Source organism: Vidua chalybeata, chromosome 15 (genome assembly GCF_026979565.1).
Source record: "Vidua chalybeata isolate OUT-0048 chromosome 15, bVidCha1 merged haplotype, whole genome shotgun sequence".
NCBI classification, from domain to species: domain Eukaryota; kingdom Metazoa; phylum Chordata; class Aves; order Passeriformes; family Viduidae; genus Vidua; species Vidua chalybeata.
The window spans coordinates 4,644,097-4,665,300 of record NC_071544.1 but is presented as its reverse complement, the minus strand read 5'-3'; the positions used below and the strand labels follow the sequence as shown (position 1 = coordinate 4,665,300).

General features: G+C 39.5%; 1 protein-coding gene across 1 annotated transcript in view; it reads left to right on the top strand.

The window, feature by feature from the left end:
* TENM2 (teneurin transmembrane protein 2) overlaps positions 1 to 21,204 on the top strand; it is a 553,850-nt gene that overhangs the window by 447,040 nt on the left and 85,606 nt on the right. Inside the window, exons 9-10 of the mRNA XM_053956612.1 lie at positions 475 to 670; positions 3,398 to 3,499. Of these exons, the coding sequence (XP_053812587.1) occupies positions 475 to 670; positions 3,398 to 3,499 (298 nt within the window). The remainder of the gene's footprint in view (positions 1 to 474; positions 671 to 3,397; positions 3,500 to 21,204) is intronic.

The window sequence follows — 21,204 nt, the reverse complement described above, 5'->3', positions numbered from 1 at the left end:
AACGATACATCTGGACTTACACCTCAGATATCTGTTCCTGTTTCGAAAAGAATTTATTGCAGGCAGTTGCTTTGAAAAGGGTGTGGGTCTCCTGAGTCTCTGAAAGCTGTGTAGGAAACTAAAATTAATGGGTCAAATAATAGATTTCAAATTGTTTCTAGAAACCATCCTGCCAATTTGTACATTTTATGATCATCTATGCAGAGGAAAGAAGCATAATTCTAGGTCACTGTTTAAGAAAGAACAAAAGTCACAGAATCCCTTTGTGTTCCGTGGTCAGCTAGTAAATGTTAGTTTCACATTTCTTCCAGAAATACCATTTTATAAAGAGATAGAGGAGAAAATAGAGAGTCAGATTTTTGAGCTGAAACATTCTGTATTCAGGTCTGTTTGTTTGGGGTTTTGTTTGTCTGTGTTCTCTCTTTTTTTTTTTTTTTCCTTGTTTTTTTTTTTTTTTTTTTTTCCTCCCTGCAGTATGATTTCATGGAACGTTTGGATGGCAAAGAGAAGTGGAGTGTGGTGGAGTCCCCTCGGGAGCGTCGGAGCATCCAGACCCTTGTTCAGAACGAGGCCGTGTTTGTTCAGTACCTGGACGTGGGCTTGTGGCACCTGGCCTTCTACAATGATGGCAAGGACAAAGAGGTGGTGTCCTTCAGCACAGTCGTTTTGGGTAGGTACTTCCACCAGCTGGGCACTTTTCCTCTCTGTTTATATCCTCCCTTACCCAAAGCTGGAATATTTTTCTGCAGTCCTCAGTATTTGGCCTGTTTTTCCTTATGCTATGCTGTGCATTTTTTTTTTCAACACTACTCTGGCAAATAGTCAGTAATGGGGTGTGCTGACTTTAATTCACTTGTTTTTCTCTTAATGTCTTAGCATTCCTATAGATCTCGAGTTTTGTCTTGGAAAACAAGGCTCAGAAAATTCAGTGTGGTTTGAAGCATTCCCCAGCTAATATTCCTCTCTCTTATCTCTGTCATTTTCATACTTTTTATTTGCTTCTCTGAAGATGCTTCTGTACACCCAGGTGGAATAGTATCCAACAGGAAAGCTGTTTAATCTTGGTGGAAAGACAGCTCAAGAAGCTGATAACCTGCAAATGAGATTATTGTTTGCAGCCATCCTAGAGATTAATTGAGCCAGTTAATTAGTGTATGTTACTTTTCAGTTTACCACTCACCTAATAATGAGTGATCTCCTCAACGTGGTGGAAGAACATCCAGCTGCAGTTTTGTTAGGATAGGATTACATTCAGTTGAAAATCAAGCTGAGTCTAAATTCTCCAAGCTTTATTAGATTTGTTGACCTTTGAAGCTCTTAATGAACTTTGCTGGCTATCTTTTCACAGTGGTACATCAAATTCTGAGGTGTCCTATGTGATATTCTGTCCTGGCTGGTGAAGTCTTAAATGGCACTGTGTTCTATAAATCTGTAATTCCTCCTAGTTTAGGGGAACTGTAAAAAGTAAAAGTGAGGTTTTAAATTTCATGAAAAATAGTCAGAGGTGTTTTCTAGTCTTGCCTTATTAATAATATGTAGCTTAGGTTTTTTCCCTTTTACATTAGTATAGCATTCATTTTGTTGCCCTAAGTCCCAAAGGGTGTAGTGGATAATCAATATTGTCATTGAGTACAAAAACAATTGTTTCTGTTACCCTGAATTAAGATGAAAAAGAATACTTTTCTATGACTGTTGAAAAATAAATATTTTTTTAATATATTTTCCCATAGAGGCTTTTTCCAGTTCTGTAAAAACAATCTTGTTTTGCCCCTGTTGTGCTTAGAAAACCTAAGGATATTATAAGCTGCCCTGTAAAGGATTGCCTGACAAAGGCTATAGCTTTCAAGAGCATCAAAGGTGTAATAGCCAGGTAGGCTACTTGATAGAGCAATGATAGTAATTGAAATCTGGAGAAAAATATAGTGTTTTATCTGCTTCTACACACACCTTGTATCAGATGCTTTATAATGAAAGGCTCTGAGACAGCTGAACATCTCTCTGGTGTGGAAGAGGAGGAAGAACAACAGAAATTATGTTAACTCCTAGGCAATACTAAATTTACCATGATTTTGAATATATAGGAAATGCTTTTGTGTGCTATGAAGAAAAATAATGAATAAATTTATAAACAAGCTTCTTCATGAGACAATTGATATCTTTGAGTATTACATTTCAATTTTTCTTTTCATTGTTTACATGACTCGTTTCAAGAGCCCAAGCTAATGGCATCTCTTTAAAAATTTGCTTTAGACATTTTGTATTTGGTGTCCTGCAACTGTGAAATTAGATTTAAAGTTCTATTTGAATCCTTTTCTTCTTTGCAGTTTAATTTGACAAATAGAAATACTCTCTATAGTTCTGCTAGTTCCAAATCCAAATTCTCTTTTCTGTGTTGTACAGCAGCTTGATTTGGTGCCTGGGGCTGACAGAACCATTTAGTTTGGAACCACAGGTCCCACAACAACAGGGAGTGTTAGTGAAGAGTAGTATTCCAATTAGATTTTTGTTCCAATAATTCACTGTTGAAAATATGTTCTGCTGAAATCCAACAGCTTTCAAATTAAAATAATTTTAAGAATTAATTTCAGAAATGGAATTTTATTTTTAGATTGCTGTTATGCAAAGTAGTGTATGCTTTATCCAAATGATAACAGAAATTGTGGAAAATAAGTATTTTGGTACAGCTGAAATGTCATCAGGCTTATGTGTCTACTCTTCTCACATTATTGAGGTCATCAACATCTCAGTCAGTCACTCAAACTCTGATATTAAACTTTGTCCTCTGTTTTTACAGAACTCTTCCTCATCCTGTTGCACAGCTACTTGCATCTTTTTAATTCATTTCTTTAAGGATCAAATACATTTGCCAGAGCAAAAGAGTTCCTCTTTGTCATGTTCAGCAGATATTTTTGTCAGCTTAATTAATGAGGTTTTAAATGCACGTAGAAGGAGAAGAAGACACAGTCCTTGGGATAATCAGTTTCCCATGGCAGAGTGGTTGAGCAAGAGCAGCCTCATTGCAAAAGGGAGAGCGTTGATTTTCCTGAGGAAGCGTCATGTTTGCTGCCCAATATAAACTCAAGCATGGCTGTAGAGGTTTTAAGGGGTCCTGCCTATTTTTTGGAACAGAGGATTTAAGCACTATCAGAAGACTTTGGGTTCTAATAAAGCCCAGAACTTAATATGTGACTTTAGTATGTCACTAGATCCCTACTCGTGCTCATGCTGCCATGAAACTCGGTGCATTCTGCTTCACCTGAACCTTGTGCTGCTAATATTGTTAGGGATTGTACTTCTAAGTAATGAGGACAAATTAAAATGGAGAAAAAATAAACAAAAAATCTGTAGCCTAAGTAGGAACTAACCAATTAATGTGCTTGTGATGCTTTAATTTCAGACTCAGTGCAAGACTGCCCACGTCACTGCCATGGGAATGGCGAGTGTGTCTCAGGTGTCTGCCACTGTTTTCCAGGATTTCATGGAGCAGATTGTGCTAAAGGTATCATTTTCCCTGTATTTACAAATAACTACAGTGTGTGTCTGTGATCTGTTGATCTACAGTGCCTGCTAGCTAGCATGGGTCTGAGCTAGATTCAAATAGAACAACTTGCTTTTTTTATTCTTAGATCTTGAGTTAAATACATTCAAGAGGAAGTACTGCCACATTTCCAATGAGCTTGCATAGCTACAGCCTTTTTTTTTTGTGGCAAAGGTAGTAGACAGAAATGGCAGAAAATATTTATTTTCTGGAAAAGTAGATGAATTATCAATGCTTTCTGATAATCATTAGCTGGTCTGCAAAAGACTGATTTTCTTCATTGATAGAATGTAGTACATATTCTGGCTTGTCTGAGCCTTACTTCTAGTACAAAGCATCTTTCTTGCATATAAAATTACTCTTTGACCAAAGGAACTTTACCTTTTGTAGAAAAATAGGTAGGACCTGATAAAATCTTAAAATAAACATTTTCTGAAATGTCAATTGTAAATTTTAACAACTAAAACTGGGAAATACACTGCTACCAAGGATTAAGTAGAAATCTAAATAACATCTACGGATTGGCAGTATGTGTTCATTAAGTTTTTCTGAGAGTTTTGGATAGCAGTCTTAGGGAAAGGATTCATAAAGAAGGACCTCTTTAGTTTGTACAGCAGTAGCAGATATGTTGTCTAAATTCAGTGGCTTGGTTGTATTCCCCTCTGAGCACACTCAGAACATTTTACAGTTTGCTTCCTTCTTAGTTTGTGTGAGATTTAGGCACATTATCAATATCATGCTTACCACGGGGTTGTTAGTGTTCCAAGGGGAAAAGCCTGGTGTTTGAAAGCTTTTAGAAGAGCCTTAGAAATTTGCTCATTTCTTCTTCGACTCCTGATGCAGTCGTGAGGAGAGTTCATTGTGCCCCACCTCTGTCACTCCTGTGGCATATCCATGTGTCTATGAAATACTCCTTGAGTAGCTGCTATCCTTGTACTGGAGTGAGTAATTCCTGGGTTTTGTCTCCACATTTGGCTCTTGAAGGTGCCCCAGTACAAAACAAAAAAAAAAAAAAAAGATAAATAGAGACCTCAAGGGACTTGAAAAGCTAAGACTGCTATTTCAGTGCTTGCCCTGCTCATTTTACAGAACACTTCAAATAGTTGTTTGATTACCTGGGAAATTAAGACAGCTGGTAAATCTAGAGAGGAGATACCTGTATTGCAGAAAGTAAATGGTGTGATAATGTGAGCTATAAATACAGACTGACAGCTCTGTGCATTTCTGTGGTGTTAACCTGTGAAAGTATGCATGCAGTGACTGTGTGCTTCACTGCCACCCTTCACACATACATGGCCATTATATCAACTCATTTGCATTTTGAGTTGTGGAGCAATCCTGCATTGTCTACTGAACCTCTGTGTAACACTGTATGCTGTGTTAGTGCTAGAAAATACTTGTTCAGGCTGTGACAGATAAATAGCTTTTGAATAGGGTGCTTGTCAAACTATTTGTCAGGCTTCTCCTGCCCCTCAGTGCATTCCCTCTGCTTCCTGCTTTGTCCTTTCTGTGTTGTCTCTTTCCCCTCAAAAGCAGAAATGGTTTAATGGAAGCTTCCTTCAACTCTTGTACTGTTTTCTTGTCAGGCATCATGGTATTTCTAAAGAACAAAGAAGCTTGAAAAACTGCACAAAATGAGAACATGGGTGTGTTGACAGAACTGGTGTTTCTGTGCTGGAGCAGCTGCGCAGCACTATCCTGAGAGCTGGGTGTAAGGGCTTTTTGCCTCACCTCTTTCATGACTGTTCTCACAGCCACAGGCTTTTCTGCTTACTTGAATGCTCTTCATGTGAGCATTCAAGTGAATGTATCTTCATGTGAGAGCAGTTTCAGAACACAGGAATCAAAATTGGAATTCCGTGTAGGGTGAAGCACAGTAAAATGAGATAGAGAATTAGGTCTTTTGCATCATATTACATGTATGGACACATGTTTAATGTACATCTACCATAATGTTAAATTTATATTTGAACTGTCACAAGTATGGAAGGATAATGGTTTTTTCAATTTGATTTTTTCAATTATTATTTCCCTAGCAATGCATCTTTCAATATCTCATTTCTCCACCATAAAATAAGTTGAGGCAAGACTCAAATAGAGAAATGTGGAGAAAATGTGAGCAAGCTCCTCAGATGGCTTTTAGAACTTGGTCCATGCAGCAATACCAGTCTGAGAGCTTCCCTTTGTGTGAACCCCAAGTCTGACAGATAGGAAACACAATCCTTTATCCCAGGGCTGATCCTGAGGCCATCAGGGGAGTCTCTGCAAACCATTTGTAGGCAGTGCACAGGGACCCCTCCATCCATGTGGTTCTAAAAGATAAAAATGGAGGAAAGCTGTGAGAGACAGCACAGATTTAACTTCAGATCCATTAGCTTCAAGAAAACACTATGAAAATTATTGGAAAGAGATGAACTTTTGGCCCAACCCACAGGCTGTAACACACTTTTATATACTGATTGAAATGGAATGAACTTCACCTTCTCAAACACTCCTGCCAAACACTGTGTGGGGTATTTCTCATTGTCATTCTGTGGAAATAGCTTATTATCTGGTATTCAGTAACAGCAGATTTACTCCATTCTTGCTTAGGCAAGATTCCCTTTGGAGTTTATCCTTATTAAGGTTAAAGAATTTCATCTAACATACAAAAAAGGTAATGATACATTTTGATCTCTTGTGGGTAAGAAATGGCATACAAAGAAAAAGAAAATCTGATAATCAAAGGATAATTCCATGCAGAGATGTGTCCTGATAAAGCAAGTGTGTACAGTTAAAGCCAGTGGAAGATTTGCTGTGAATTGAACTGCACTGTGAGCAACCTCTTGTCCACAATTACATGTAGGAGCTATTGGTGAAAAGTGATTCTCTGGCCAAGGATCAATTAAAGAATCAGACACACAGCTGTGATTATCTTCATTTTTTGGTGTGTTGCACCTTTTTCTATTCATCTCTATTTTTCTGTAAGCTCTGTGATATAACCACTGAAGTAAATCAAGAAGTCCTTCTTGCTTAGAATACTTGCTGTTTATGTCTGATCATGGTTTGGATTTTCAAGGTCCGTGGTGAATCTGCAGGCAGGCATCCTTCAGCATGTCCTGCCTTTCACCACTTGGGAATGGAGTTCAGTGCTACAATGAGTTGAGTTCTAGAAGTGACTCAGACTTGGCTATAATTTCATTTCCTCTCATAAGATATTTGAAGGGCATGCAACTCTTCCACTCCTTTAACAAAACCACTTCCAAAGACACTGTCAAATACTGTTTTGCAACTGTGAGCAGAGCCTCCTTTAATTTTGCATTTTAAAATACTTGGATTTGCATCATAAGCATCTTTAGCTAATCTGAAAAGGTGAACAATGCACCATCACATAGGATTTCTACATTGATATGATGAGCATAGCCTGCTAAGAGATGGTGTCCAATTTGTGAAAGAAGGACAAAAATGGAGTCAAGTAGCTTATGTCAACTGCCATGAAGTTGCCATTTAGCAGATACTTCTAGTTGATTATGCAATGTAATAAGAAATATGTTTAATATCTTAATCTAAATGAAATGAAGGCTTTTGGATTTTTTTAAACCAGAAATTTGTGCAATGTTTGATCAGTTGACTTTTTAATCTGATTTTAAGAACTCTAATTATTCAGATTTATGTTATTCGCAATTTCTTTTCCTGTTCTCCTTGTGCGGGTTTTTCATTATTTTATTTTCATTCTGTTTGTTTTTGGCTTACTGGCAAAGGACGGCGCCACTTTAATAAGTATAAAAAGAAGGGTAGGTTTTTTTAAATTTCTTTTTATTTCTTTTGCAACATCTATTTAGTTTGAAATAGTTTCAAAGCTGTAACATGTAGTCTCTCTCTCTTTAAATTTATTCTAATGGATTTGCTGTTTGCACCACTGTAAGAGTTCCTACCATTGCCATCCCCTTTGTTATGTGTGGGCTATTAATCTCTGTATAAAAAAAATGTAAAAAGCTGTCAATTATTAGGTAAGTAAGGTATAATTGCTAGAAGTAGCAACTCTTGCATTTTTTCAGTTGTTATCTAATCTCAGTTTTTTGAGACTCGTCTTGCTCTGAGGCTTCTTGCTTGGACAACAGTGCATAAAGTAATGTTTTTTCATCCATTGAATACACTGCTTGAAACTGCTGTCTTTGTGCCATGTCCAGAATGCTGCCAGTGGTGTACAATGTTCTGGGAGTGATTGCAATGGGGACAACAGAAAATTTTGGGGTGCATCCTGCAGAATACCTCAGTACTTGGTTCATTGCTGTAGAGCACAAGGCCCACAGGAATGAATGATGCCCAGCACATGCTGGTAATGCAAAGGAGTGTGTATTTCCTCTCTGTGTGGGTCAGGGAAACACTATTTGTCATCATAACTTGGCTTGAAGTTTTAGGAAGTGGAAATAGCCTAAGCAGACAGAAGCTCCCTGGCCTCTGAAGGAAAAGGTGAGGGGATGCTGAATTCCCTTTTTCCTCTGCCAGCCCTGCACATGGCCATGGCCTCCCAGAGGAGATGGAAGCTGAGGTCAGGCAGCACTGTGGGCCTCCCGTGCCACAGTCAAACTTGGAATGGGTCTTGACTGTTCAAGTGGCTCCTTGCACATGCAATAACAGGTTATGGGTCAGGGAAATGAGGGAGGGTGGATCAAACATGGTGATGCCATCACCAGATGGGTTTGCAGAGCAAAGAGAGCTGGAGAGGAACAGCAGTATAGGAAAAGTGCCAGGTTTCTGGTATTATTACAGTATTGTCCTGAGCAATAATATAAATTAAAGGTGACCTATTGTGGTTAATTCTTTACATGCAAAGCAAACAAATAAAAGCAGCACCTGACTCCAGGGATGTACCACCTCAATACAAGTTTAAAGTGAATGCATGGGAACCAATTAACAGATGTGAAGATACAGAAAAAATGGTGATAATACAGTGTTATAAATTCACCAGCAGGGTGACTGTTGTCAGCTTGGGGGAGCACTGTGGTAAAGGCAGTTTTAAAGAGGGGTGTTGGGGCAGATAACATCTTTATGGATTATAGAAGGCAAATGGGTCCTTCAGAGGGGATACTGAGCATAGGAAACAGCTCAAAAAAAATAGCATTTCTAAAATTTCAGTTTCAAAAGCATCCTATCCTAAGTTATAGAAAGGTTGAAGTCAGAATTCAAGCAGTGAGCAGTGTGGGGTGAAGGGGGTCTGTAAATGAAGTTAGAGCATGAAGCTCACGTTCCATAAGATAAAAGACCTGAAACAAGATTGGGAAAGAAGAGCCACACAGCTGAAGGTTAGATTAATAAATTAACAGTATGATTAGTGAAGCACTGTTGCATGTAAACATGACTGAAGAATACTGAATTTATCAACGTGGAGAAAAAGGTGTTTATTTAATGTAGATTTTATTTACTGGAAGCCAGGGCAGAATTCTGACCTAGAGATGCAATGCAGAAAAATGTCTGTAAAAACTTTTTCAAAGCCTGAATGTGAGGCAAGAAAATGAGTCAAAAAAAATTCCAGACTATGAACCTTAATGAAAAGTAGAATGATGGTATTTTCCATCTTTGATAGAGCAAGAATGCAGGGTAGGTCTGAGAAGAAGTGAGATAGAGAAAAAAAGGTAAATCAAAGAAGAAATAACTATTGGTAAGCATTTTAGATGTTCCTAATCATAGCATGTATCATCTTAGACAGTACTGTTGAAGAAAGAAAAAAATGTGCTTTTCTCTGGAAATGCTGCATTCCTGACTTGTCACCCACACATATCTCACATCCTTTCTTGCAGTTGACAGAATTCAGCATGTTCAGCTTCTCTCTTTGTATCTCTTTCTGGGTGGGTTTGTTTTTGGGTTTTGTGTATTTATGTGTGTATGTGTGCCAACTTCTGTGCGTGCTGCAGCAGCAGCACAGCCCTGGCTTGTCACTCAAATCTTCTCTCACAGTGGGTGGAAGCATCATTTTGATACTTGAACAGACAAGGCTGTCTTTGGCAGTGTTCCCCTTCAGCAGTTCCCACCTCTCTGACTCAGTACCTTAAAATGCCTTTGTTAGAAATTTTCTTCTTGTTTTCCCAGTCTCATATTTTATTAGCAGGCTATTTTCATTTCTTGCAAACTGGTCATGTCCTCAGTTACCTTACAGATTTTTATGTACAAGGCAATGATTGCCTGCCTGCCCTTGTTTTTCTTGGTTTTACAGAACTGCATTACACTCTAAAAAGGAGCTTGTGCCATTAACTCTGCCTAAAATTAATTACAGAATAAATAAATAGACATGTAACTTATTTTGACAATGACTGACAGCCGTTGCTGTCTGTCAGCTGCTAGCTGGCCTGCATGAAATGAGAGAGTAGCTTTGATCCAGTGTCAGGTAGACAAGGAGAGCCAACACAAAATCCATCACTGCAACTCTTTCTAATTGGCAATTTAAACAGAAGCCAAGGGCTGAAGGGGTCACAGGCTGAATTCTTTCAGATTGTTAGTGGCCATGCCTCCAGAAGGGGCTTGGGGCAACAGGAGCCATCGTGTCTACTCTGAGCTTCCCTCATCAATCCTTGTGGATCCTCCTGGAAACTGGGAGTAAGAACAGGGAGGGGGAAGGACTGGGCTCTGGAATTCTACAACAGATACCTTGTTAAATTACTCTTACCACACAAGGCATTTAACATCATAACATTTCACTGCTGCCTGGGAATGTGTACCGGTCCCTCCAGTACGGTGTAGATTGAACAGGAGGATTAGCAGTGCTCAGATTGCTCCCTTTCCTGCACCAGCCTGGAACTGGTGCTCATACCCTCTGCGTTCTTTCTAAGAGAATATTTGCAAAGTTGAAATAGCACCCAGGAGCTGCTTGTAGCATTGGGAATACTTGAGGAAACATACTTTAAGAACATAGATTTCAACATGCAAAATATTAACTTCACATTGTTCTTAAAGTTTCTACAGCTTCTGCTGATTCCAGCATTGAATTTAAGGTTATAAAGAATTTATCTGGAAAAGATCTTGTCTTGAATCATTTTAAGTGGGGATTCCCCTGTTGTTTAGAAGTACATACTTCATTCTTTTTATTATGGTTGGGCCTCTACAGGGCAACAAAAATGCTTTAAATTTTTTAAAGGAATGTATTTAATGTTGTTAACTACACCTCATAGTTGCATCTCATGTACAATTTATTAGCATGTTTTCTGTATTAAACCACCCATAAACATATAGGCCCATTTGTGCATGTGAATTGCATTGTCCTTTCACATGTTTCTGAGTTCATGCTGTAGCCTATGAACTTGAAATTACGTATGATTCCTTTTCCCAAAGAGCTTGTAGGATAGTGGTGCAGCTAAGAAGGCAGATTTATTATGCAGCAGAAAATTTCAGACAAAGCTAAAAGGATTAAGAAAAAAATAGTGGGGAATACTGAGGAATTCAGTAATGAAGGAAGAAGAAAATATTTGCAGAAGTCACTGCTGCCACTGATGGACAAAACATGATAGGTAAAAGTGGATGTGCAAGGAATTATAATTCTCTGATTTCAACAAACATTTGGGTATTTTTGTGTGATCATTCACTACTCCACCTGGAGAAACTCAGGGACTAAAGAGAGCCACAGGCAGTAAGTACTGTAGCTGAGCTGGAACCAAATTTTATTGGCTTAGTATTATAAGAAAGTTTGCTTTGCTTATGTCCAAGATGGAAAGCACATGGAAACACAGTAAAATCTTATTAATGGATTTTACTTCAACAGCATTATGTAATATTTTCATACTTGATAAAAACTGGGTACGTTCATTTGATCTCTCACAGCTGCCTTTGAAGGCTGCTGTGTTATCAGTTACTTCTCTTTCTTCTCTTCTTAAATATGTGCAGCACAAACACATCTATTTGCACAAATATCTTCTGTTTCAATGGAGTTCCAATAAGTAGAATATTTCAAAAGGATCTGGATACAGCGAGGAAGTGGACATCCATATAAATACATGCAGGTCAAAAACCAGTGTGTAGCTTAGTGCTGGCAAGCCAAAAAGCTTTTTTTTCCTTCATAATGCTTCCATTGGTGGCCAAGAATTTCTTTGCTCCCACTCTGCTCTGCTGAGCTGAATTGTGCTCGCTGTGCTGTATGCCTTGTAATTTGTTTTTGTGCTTAATTGGTTAGCTTATCTAATTGTGTTGCAATCTACATTTTGGTTTTACTTTGCTTTGTCTCCCTGGAATTGTACTGGTGTTTGTTTATTTCGTTAAGTTCTAAGGGTTCATCTTGGCAGTTGTGTTGGGATCATCTTGGAGTCCTTGTGATGATGGTAAATGTCATTGAAGCGACTATGATTAAGTAGTATTGTAAATCACATTATAGAAATGCAGCTGTTGTCAGACATCCTTAGACATTTGCCAGCCCTGAATCACAGAAACAGCCCTGAATCATAGCTTCAGATTTCAGCATGCATGACTTTTTTCACACCTATACTATATCTGGATTCAAAACTGTAATTTAGATATTTTTCTATATTTAGTCCTTACTTCAGTAAGATTAAATTCAGTTAACTGTCATCTCCCTTCACTTTCTCAAACAAACAAAAAAAATCTCTAATTCAAACATAGAACAATGTTTGAATATCTGCAGCTAATGTGGAACTGTGCAGTTAAACATGTTATGATTTAACTTTTCTGGTAAATTTAAGAAGGCAAATAATAGTAACTAAAATGAAACCAAACCAGCCTGCGCTTTAAATACCCTGAATGCTGCAGGCTGTGGGTGCAGTCCTGCATCTACTGCACTGCTGTTTAGCCAGAGCTAAGCCATTACCACAGGAGCAATGATTTTTACAGCATTCACTGGAAATAGTGTAAAACTTATCAAAAATATTTGAAGAAATATTTCACTTTTTTGTTCCTTTTTCTAGAAGCATAAGTGACTTTGTGCAGTTAGTGCTTTTCTGTTATGGATCACAACACTTATGTTTGGAAGGGAATTTCTGGTATTTGATGTTTTGTGAGCATCATCTCACTGCTGCTTTTTTGAAGCATCATCTCTGACTCCTCACTGACTCTTTCCACTGAGACAGCAACTGAAAACTCTGAAATAGTTTAGTTCTGCCTTCCTCCGCATTTTTCCTAGTGATGAAGTTATCAAAACATAGGAATGGATATCTACATGCCTGTCTATGACAGTGGCTGATTGCAACATCTGTTGGTTCCCATCTGTTGGTAGGAAGTAAAACTTGTTTATCTGCATGCTCTTGTATCAACTTCACTGCTTATATCTAAAGCAGGAATTTCACAGCTCTGATTCTGTGTTACTCACAGAAAAGGAGTTGGTTTGGTTGCTTTGAGTTTTTTCCTTCCTTTTTGAAGGCATAAAATAAGTGGCAAACTGATCAGTCTCATTCTTCTGTGGTAAGTCAGAACCAGAGCAAGGGAACTTCCATGTCCTTGAATGCATTGATGCATGTGAAAAAGAGATTGAACTGTGCCACTCTTTGACAGGGTAGCAGAGAGGCAGGAGGTGATCTGGACTGGCTGCAAATCACCTTCTGTACTGTGTGGGGAACTGCACTCTTCCCTGAGCACAGGCAGTGAGTGGCAGAGCTTCTGCCATGCTGGAGAAAGAAACAACCAGGCTGACCAAGAGTTGAATCCAGAATGTAGTGACAGAACAAAGTCCTCAAGACATTTGACTCCTGGCACAGCTAGCTGATTTATCAACTGTCAGTGCACTCAAATGTCCTCTTTTTTCTCCATCTCCAATTTGTAGCTTGTTTTATGCCACTTGAAATTATTTTTTTATGTGCAGCTATGAGTTCTCCAGGGAGACAGAACAGTGGCCTCTTTCCCTCCCCCTGAAGCACTCCAATATCTTCATCTGAGATCTTTGTTGGTGGTTAGTGAGATTGTCTAAGCTCATCTTCACAAAAGCAGTAATGGGGCTTCAGTCCTCTCAATCCACCATTAAAATAGTTCTGAGGTACTTGATATTGGCTTCATTTTGATTTCCTTATCCTTATGGACTGCATTGTTATTGTTACTGAAAATATCATAGGGCTTAAATAATCAAGCAAAATTTACTTGTACCAACTGAGCAACCTCTAAGAGACTGTTTTAAAAAATTGTTGCATTTCTGGAAATTGGTGCTACTATGGGAAAACACATTAGTATTTCTTACATAGATTTTTTGTAACAGTTGTTAACCTAAGCAATTATGTAATGGAAATAGATACTTTGTGCAATGGTCCAGGAGGGAACAGCAAGTGTTTTCTTTTTGACTGATAGGCTCACACTGAAGGCATGAGAAGAAATAGGACCTTTGTGATAAATTTGAGCCAAAGCAAAAGTTTGCTGAGTGTTCAGAAAAATGTAAATATTAATTGTGCAGTTAATGCTGTCCAGTCACTTCTATAAAAATAATCCCATTTTTTTTGTAGAACAGCTTAAGTACTTATCGATTGAGAACTTCTATAACTCCCAAAATGGAGGCATCCCCATATCTCTTCAGGTATTTTAAATGAATTGAATTAATCATAGGCTTAAAAGTCTCTAGTGATCTTCGTTAAGTTTCCTGGGTTTAATTAAAACATCTGTGCAGTTTTAATTTATCGATTCATCCAGCTCATATGTCATGTTTTTAACACACCCCAGCATGCTCTGCATCATTTTTAACCCGATTTCCACTTAACTAAAGCAATTAAATTCACCCTGGATTAATTAAAGCATCCATACTTTAGTGCTTAAGTCAGCGTGTGCTGCTTTCCCCAAATGGTTTCTGAATGTCAGAGATTTGACACACCTGATGGGGTTTTTCGTCCTTCTGGAAATTCTTCTGTGGGTTTCCTCCTCGCTTGCTGATGTGCAGTTTGGCAGAGCTTGGTGGGGCTGGTGTTGGGCAACTGAAGTAGGGAGAGCAGAGCTTGCCTGCTGTGAGAGACATTCCGTGCTGACCTGGTGCCTGCCAGGGCAGAGCAGCACTACTGTTAAACCATTCAAACTAGTTCTGTGTTCTGCAGTCAAAGCATTTCATGGAGGAGCTGCTAAACCACCTCGTGGCAGTGCCAGTTTTTCACAGTTGTTCATTCTCCTGCTTCTGGGTGCATTTCTAGATGATTTCTGCTTGGAAGAGCACGAGCTCTTAGAGCAACCTAAAAAAGACTTTGTAGATCTTTCTAATTGTCACTGGTTTTAAGAACCTTTCAGCCTGATGGGAGTTAGTGAATTTAGTGATCTCTGAAGAGCAGCCAGACTAGTCAAACACCATTCTTCCTGACTGTGCAAATAGCACGTTTGTGGGGCACAAAGAGCAGGTGAGAGAAAACAGTCTTGGATTCATTCAGTTTCCCATTCCAGCATGATTTTCTTGGGCATGATTTTGCTAGGATGGAGCAGCTTCTCCCAAGGAAAGTAGTATAAAATAAGTGTAAACTAGTAGAAGAGAAACAACATAAACCATGAAGTCGTCTTAGAAGTTATTTCAGATTTTCATATCCACAAATGAACTTTCAGTAAAAACTAATGAGTTTGCAGACAAGTAGTGAAATGTGCAGCCAACTGACTGAAATAGATTTAAACAGAAAATATTAAGGGAATTGTTGTCAAACAAAACCATTGTATTTTCAGTCTACAGCTAAGTAGATTTATATGTCTTCTAATTTTTTAGAAATATCTGTAGGCAAATACTTGGTGTAACAAGGGATATGATAATTAAGGGCAAATATTTGGTGTAATATGGGATGTATAATAAAACAAGGAATGTCTCAATACTTTTTTGTTTATAATATTAATGTAAATTATGGAGCCAACATTTTGAATCAAGTTGACAGCAATTAATTTTTTTAATAACTGGGCTGATTTTCTAAAATGCAAATGCTTTAGATTCCTTTGGGTATAGTGATTTTTGATTTTGATTTTAGGCCATTTAGATTAAGATTGTTCATACATAAATAGGTATGACTTAATTTTAGGAGAACAGGAATTTGATTGTCGCTTTTGCAGTGAATGTAAAATTATTTGGGGCTTTGGTTGACAGTTGTAGGATTCAACACTTACATCAGTAAAACACATCTTCACCTGCTTACTTATTAATCTAACTTGTCCATTGAAGAGAAATTAATATGTGCAGTCTAAATGCTGCATACGCATCACCAACATAAAGACCAAAAAGAGAAAAATGCCAGTACAGTGTGACTCTGCTCTCATCTATCACGTTAGGAACCAGGCAGTTGTACATAACATTTGTCTTGGCTCTTTCCTCTATTTCTGCTCCAGTTTGGAGCTGACCTGGAGTGCATTTACATGCTTCAGATTAGACTGTCAAAAACTGAAATCCATCTTTATATGTTGGCAAAATCATAATCTCTCAGCAGTAGCAGCCTAATCTCTGCTAAAAGGAAGTCCAAGTGTGAGGTATTACAGTCTGAATTAATTATCCCCTAGAGGAACTGCACCCAGAAGGGTCCCTGGTAGGGCTCAATGCTAAGAAGTTTGACCTACATCTGTCTTCAATTCAATTCCTGGTGGTCACTGAAAAAAAAAGGACAACTTCAGTTTCATTATGCAAGTGTGCTTGCATTATCCACTTCTTTATATAACAAGGAATTTGTGCAATTCATGTCCAAAGAGCATAGCAAGACTGCCCAAATCAGTTCAGTGAATTTTTTTTTCAGTGACTGAAATTTACTTCCTCCTCCTAAACAGGAGCACCTACAGATAAAAATATTTTTCTTAGGTGTGGCAAAATTCTGTACAGTTCAACAAGGGGTGAACATATCTTATATAGGAGCATAAATAGTGCCCCTTCAGAATGCTTTTTTTTCTGAATGTGTTTATTTGTTTAGAGGGAAGTAAATCTGTAATGGCTGAGACCAAAATTCCATTTCACCCAGGATTTCAGCTGTGATGGTGACATACAGCAGATAGCTGAGGAAGAGTAAAAGTTTCGTTTGTCTTTGTTGCTTCTCCATTAAATTCTTCTGGTTCCAGAGGTAATGTGTGCTAGGACTTTCTACAACAGACAAGGCCTCTTTGTGTTCAGTATCCTTTGCAGATTTTCATTCCATGAATTTGTTGAAATTCTATGATCAATCACAGAATGTTCTTCCATGAGTTTTAACTTGTCAATTAATCTTGTTAAAACTGTTTGATGGAATAGTCAGCAGTACTCAGGCACTGTAGGTAATGTCCAAGTGCTCTTTTAGTTCAGTCTTAAGGTCATACTTGAACACTCAGTCCTGAATTTCCATACTATTTACATGGTGAACAAGCAGCCAAGCTCATCTTTTTTGCACACCAGCTTGTGGTAAGAAAAATGTGGGGTTTATGCAAGACTGGGGCTTGCAAGCATTATGGATACAACCATTCTGGCCCATACCCAAATACCAACCCTTGGTGCAGTTTTGTCATGGGCATCTCACCACAAAATTCTATGATACACACATTAAAAAAATTCGATTGGACCAAAAATAATATTCTTCCTCAGCCATGTTTTAAAATTTACATTTGAATGAAAAACTGACCTCTTTGCAAAATAAAAATAATATAAGGGCATTGCTTTTGACCTGGTCCAGGACAGGGAGGCATTGTAGATGCAAATTCAAAAACCTTTCCAGTCTGCATATATTTGTGCCCAGAGACTCAAATAATTTTGAAGAGAAATCTTCCAATTTGTCTATTTTATGAGGAAGAACTGAAAAAAGTCTGCAGTAGAGAACTGACAGCCCAGATCCTAGTGGTACAGGACTCTCTCTGCACCAGGGTAATGTTTGCTCTACAGCAAGAGAAACCAAGCCAGAACTCTGCCTTCAAATCCTGTTTGGAGCTTCAAGTAGCAGGGGAAAGCCTCTCAGCCCAGCAGCTGTGTAACTAATCCAAGTTCTTCAACAGCCTCCAAGAGTTTGTCTCCTCAGATATCCTTTGCTGGTTTCTTGCCATGCTCTAGAAGAACTGCTGTGGTGAGTATGTGTGTGTGGACCCTGGAAGGGGGGTGCAAGGAGTGTGTGCACAGCCTGCAGCTGGGACACCGTGGGTTGTCACTGGACAAAACGGTGGCTTTTGATGCCAGACCCTTTGGGCATTATCCCTGGCCATCTCCACTCCTCATCCGTGTGTAATGGGCTGTTACCAAATCACCTTTCCTCATGCATCAGGGAATATGAACATTACTCCAGAATATCCTTTAGAGAGAGAGCTTTTAGAGGGATGTTTGGCTTGTCTTTCCTGCTCCATCGATGTTCTCAAATACGTGCAGCCCACAGGACTCAGAGGTCTGCAGTGTCTGTTCATCAGCTGAGCCCCATGTTAAAATTTAGTCTGATTTCGTTCAAATAGAAGTAAAGGGCATAATCCCATAACCAAAGAAAGTTTAGGGTTAATAGCTGTGCTTATCCAGACTCACTCAGGACATATACCCTTGGGCCTAAGTTGCCAGAGTGTTGCCACAACTATTCCTGAGGATCTCTGTGCACCTTTTGCCAGTGCTGGTGTAAGACATGCAATTGGTCTCTCCACAAAAATGAGATGGAACTTGGTTGTTCCATTACATAAGCCACCTTCCTTCACATTGCTTCAACAGACTTTGAGCAATCAGTTCTGTCCTGGACCAGGAGCCGCACACTTCCCATCGGGAAACACAAACAGTCCTAGATAACAAGAAATCCAGAATATTATTGAGGAGTTTGCACATCAGCTGAAGCTGCCAGGATGTAAAATGAGGGTGAACTGGTTTGGGTCTCATCCTGCAGCAATATGATCTAGGAAACAGGCATAGCAGAACTCATTTTAGGCTACCTGCTCCTGTTCTTTATAAAAAAAGCAGCTTGATTCTCTCTCTTCCTCACACAGGACAGACTATAAACCCATAGCAAAAACAGTCATGAAGAGCTAGTCATTACTGCAGTGACAAGCCAGCTTCTTGTAATAACTGAGACCTTCTTGCATTCTTGCTTACATGTTTCTCCTGCAATCTTAGTGACATGGCAGTCTTGGAAATGTTAAAATCTGTCCCAGAATCTGTCATTTTTCTTATTCTCAAAGTGATATTCCTATAGTTTGCAGAATAACTCCAGCAGAGGGTTGTAGATTAAACTGTGGCTTTAAGTTGCAAGTGTCTTAATCTTAACTGTACCCACTCCATCCCGAAGGTTAAGTGACAGATTCCCTTGTTTGTCCAAAGTCAGTTCTGGTGTCACTGGCATTGTGACTGCCCTGGCAAACCCCTGAAGGCAGATTGCTGTTCAACTTACAGACAAGCTGCACAAGGACTGAATAGATCCATGAACCACAGCAACACCTTTGACCTGATAGAAACATGAAGAGAAGAATGAAAAGCTGTGACATGGCTTTCAGCTTTTCTTAAACTCCTGAAGCACCATAGCAGAGTCAGGGAGCACTAAAAAAAACTGCTGTGGGATCTCTTCAGCCCAAGCACCATCAGTAACCTTTCTTCTGCAGTGCCAGGCTCTGGTATCCCAGAAGCTGAACCGTGCAAATCCAGGTCAAAAGCAGGAGCTAAGAATGGTTTCCCCACAGACAAGTTCCAAATAGCAGATACACATCCCCTTTAGCTGGACTGCAGTTCCCCATTGCTTAATGAGACTTAGGGACAAAGCAAGCAGAGAACTGCAGGAGGTGTATGGCACAGAATTACAGGTTCAGACCTCTCTGTCTAGGTCTAGACTGGTCATAGTTGAGTGGCTTGGATGCTTTTGTTGTTTTGGTTTTCTCTTTTATTTATTTTTAAAATGGGTTATTTCTGCTCAGTCCCTCTTTCAAGGTAGTGTGCTGTTTAAATAGAGTTATTGTCTTTATTTGAGTTTTCATGCTAGAGGAGGATTTCATCAAATCCTTTCAGGAGTTGATTCACACGTTGATGTGTAAAACAACAAAACAAGAAGAGCTGTTCCTCACTTGTATCCAGCTTGTGAGTCAGCTTGATGTTTTTGTCCTTATAACTGGTTGAACAAATGTGGTTTCTCCAAAGAAACTGCCTAATGCCTATTAGATTGTCCAAAGAAAGTGCCTAATGCCCATGGATTCCTTTAGCCTTCCTAGGACCTGTTCTTTTCCATCACAGTGTGGTGAGGAGTTGGGTGGGCAGAAGCAAGTGTGTCCTAGTGCAGGTGGGGAATCCACACTGAGAAACCATCGGTAAGGACAGCTCTGAGTCTCTGCAGTGGCATGGAAACATGGAGAGAATTTACATCCAGCAATATTTACTTCCTTCTGTGGTGGACTTCATCAGAGGGGCTGCAGGATTAGCCACCACATAAAGGAGCTGAGGGGTGCCTTGTCCTAGAGAGAGATTTTTTGTGTTATAGCGAGTTCCAATTAAAAGACCGGGGTCTGTACAGTGCTTCAGGGTGTGCAAGATGATACCAAGAACCTTGACACTCATGGTCACACCAGGTCTTCAGGACAGGCTGCCTTCTGATCACTTGCCCAAAATCCTCTACACTGCACAAAGAGAGCAGGACAGAAATTATTACCTCTCTTACACTGATTTGAGAAAATGTATCAGTGTCAAGCCAAAACAAGCCTTTAAATTGCAGTGAAATTGAGAGTTATGGACAAAGGAATTGTGTCCCCAGATCTTCATAGCCAAAAAGTGGAAGTGGTGCTGGGTTGATCCCTTTCTTTCAGGCTCACCTGGTGACTTGCAGGAGCTGCACACCTGCACAGGGAAAGGCTGTGCTGGGAGCTGAGCCAGGCTCCTCAGTGGAACATGCAGCCAGAATAGTCATACAGCATTCATGTTGCTGTTAGTTCAGTGTGTGGTACATCATGGAAAGGTTTTGATGCTGAGGTGCAAAACAGCGTAAGGGAGACTGTCCTGGAGTGCAGTGTGGGGACAATTTGTCTGTGTGGTATTTCAATGCAGCTGGCTCAGTAAATTTAGCTTAGAAACCAGCAGAAATTTAGCATCAACTTTTTTACTGAACTCAGTAAAGCACTTGTGAACATACATCACATCTGAAATGAAGACGTTGCTTGTTGCAGCAGACCTCTCACTAGGGGTAGAAATGAGCCAAGGCACAGACTCTCATTAAGCAACATGGAAAGGGTCCTGGTTTATTCTTCTTTACAGCTTAGCCATCCTGACTCTGACTACAGCAAGCTCCTGCTGCTGGCTTCCCTGACAGGCTCTGACTGCTGGCTATTCCTGCTGGAACATGACTGCAAGTATTTCCTTGCTGCCTCTGACCACAGAGGCTTGACTGTGACTGCAGGCTCTAACTCCATCAGACCCAGCCTGACTCACAGCAGAGCTTCTGCAGCAGCACAACTCTCTTCCTTGTTTCCTTCTTCCTCAGGGCTCCTCTACCTCCACAAGCTCCTCTACCCCCAGACTCTCTCTGACCAGCCAGCCCACCCCTTTTATCACACTTACCTTTGTCAGTCCTCCTTCTCTGGTAATTAGTACAGCTGTGACTTACCAGGGGTGAGGTCACTTGTAATCCCTTCTGCTACACCTACAGTTGCTGATGGAAATTACGTTTTACTCAAATTTCTGCTCAATTTTGCAGTGCATAAGAAAGCAACTGAACAAGACTTATATTAAGAGAGAACACCAGGAATGCAGTAGAATGAAGTCCACCTCCTACCAAAGATGGATAATATGGATCTAAGACATAGGAGCAGTAGCAAACCCCAAACTTCAGCATACTGACTTTGCTATTGTTCTACTGTAAAAGGAAACATAG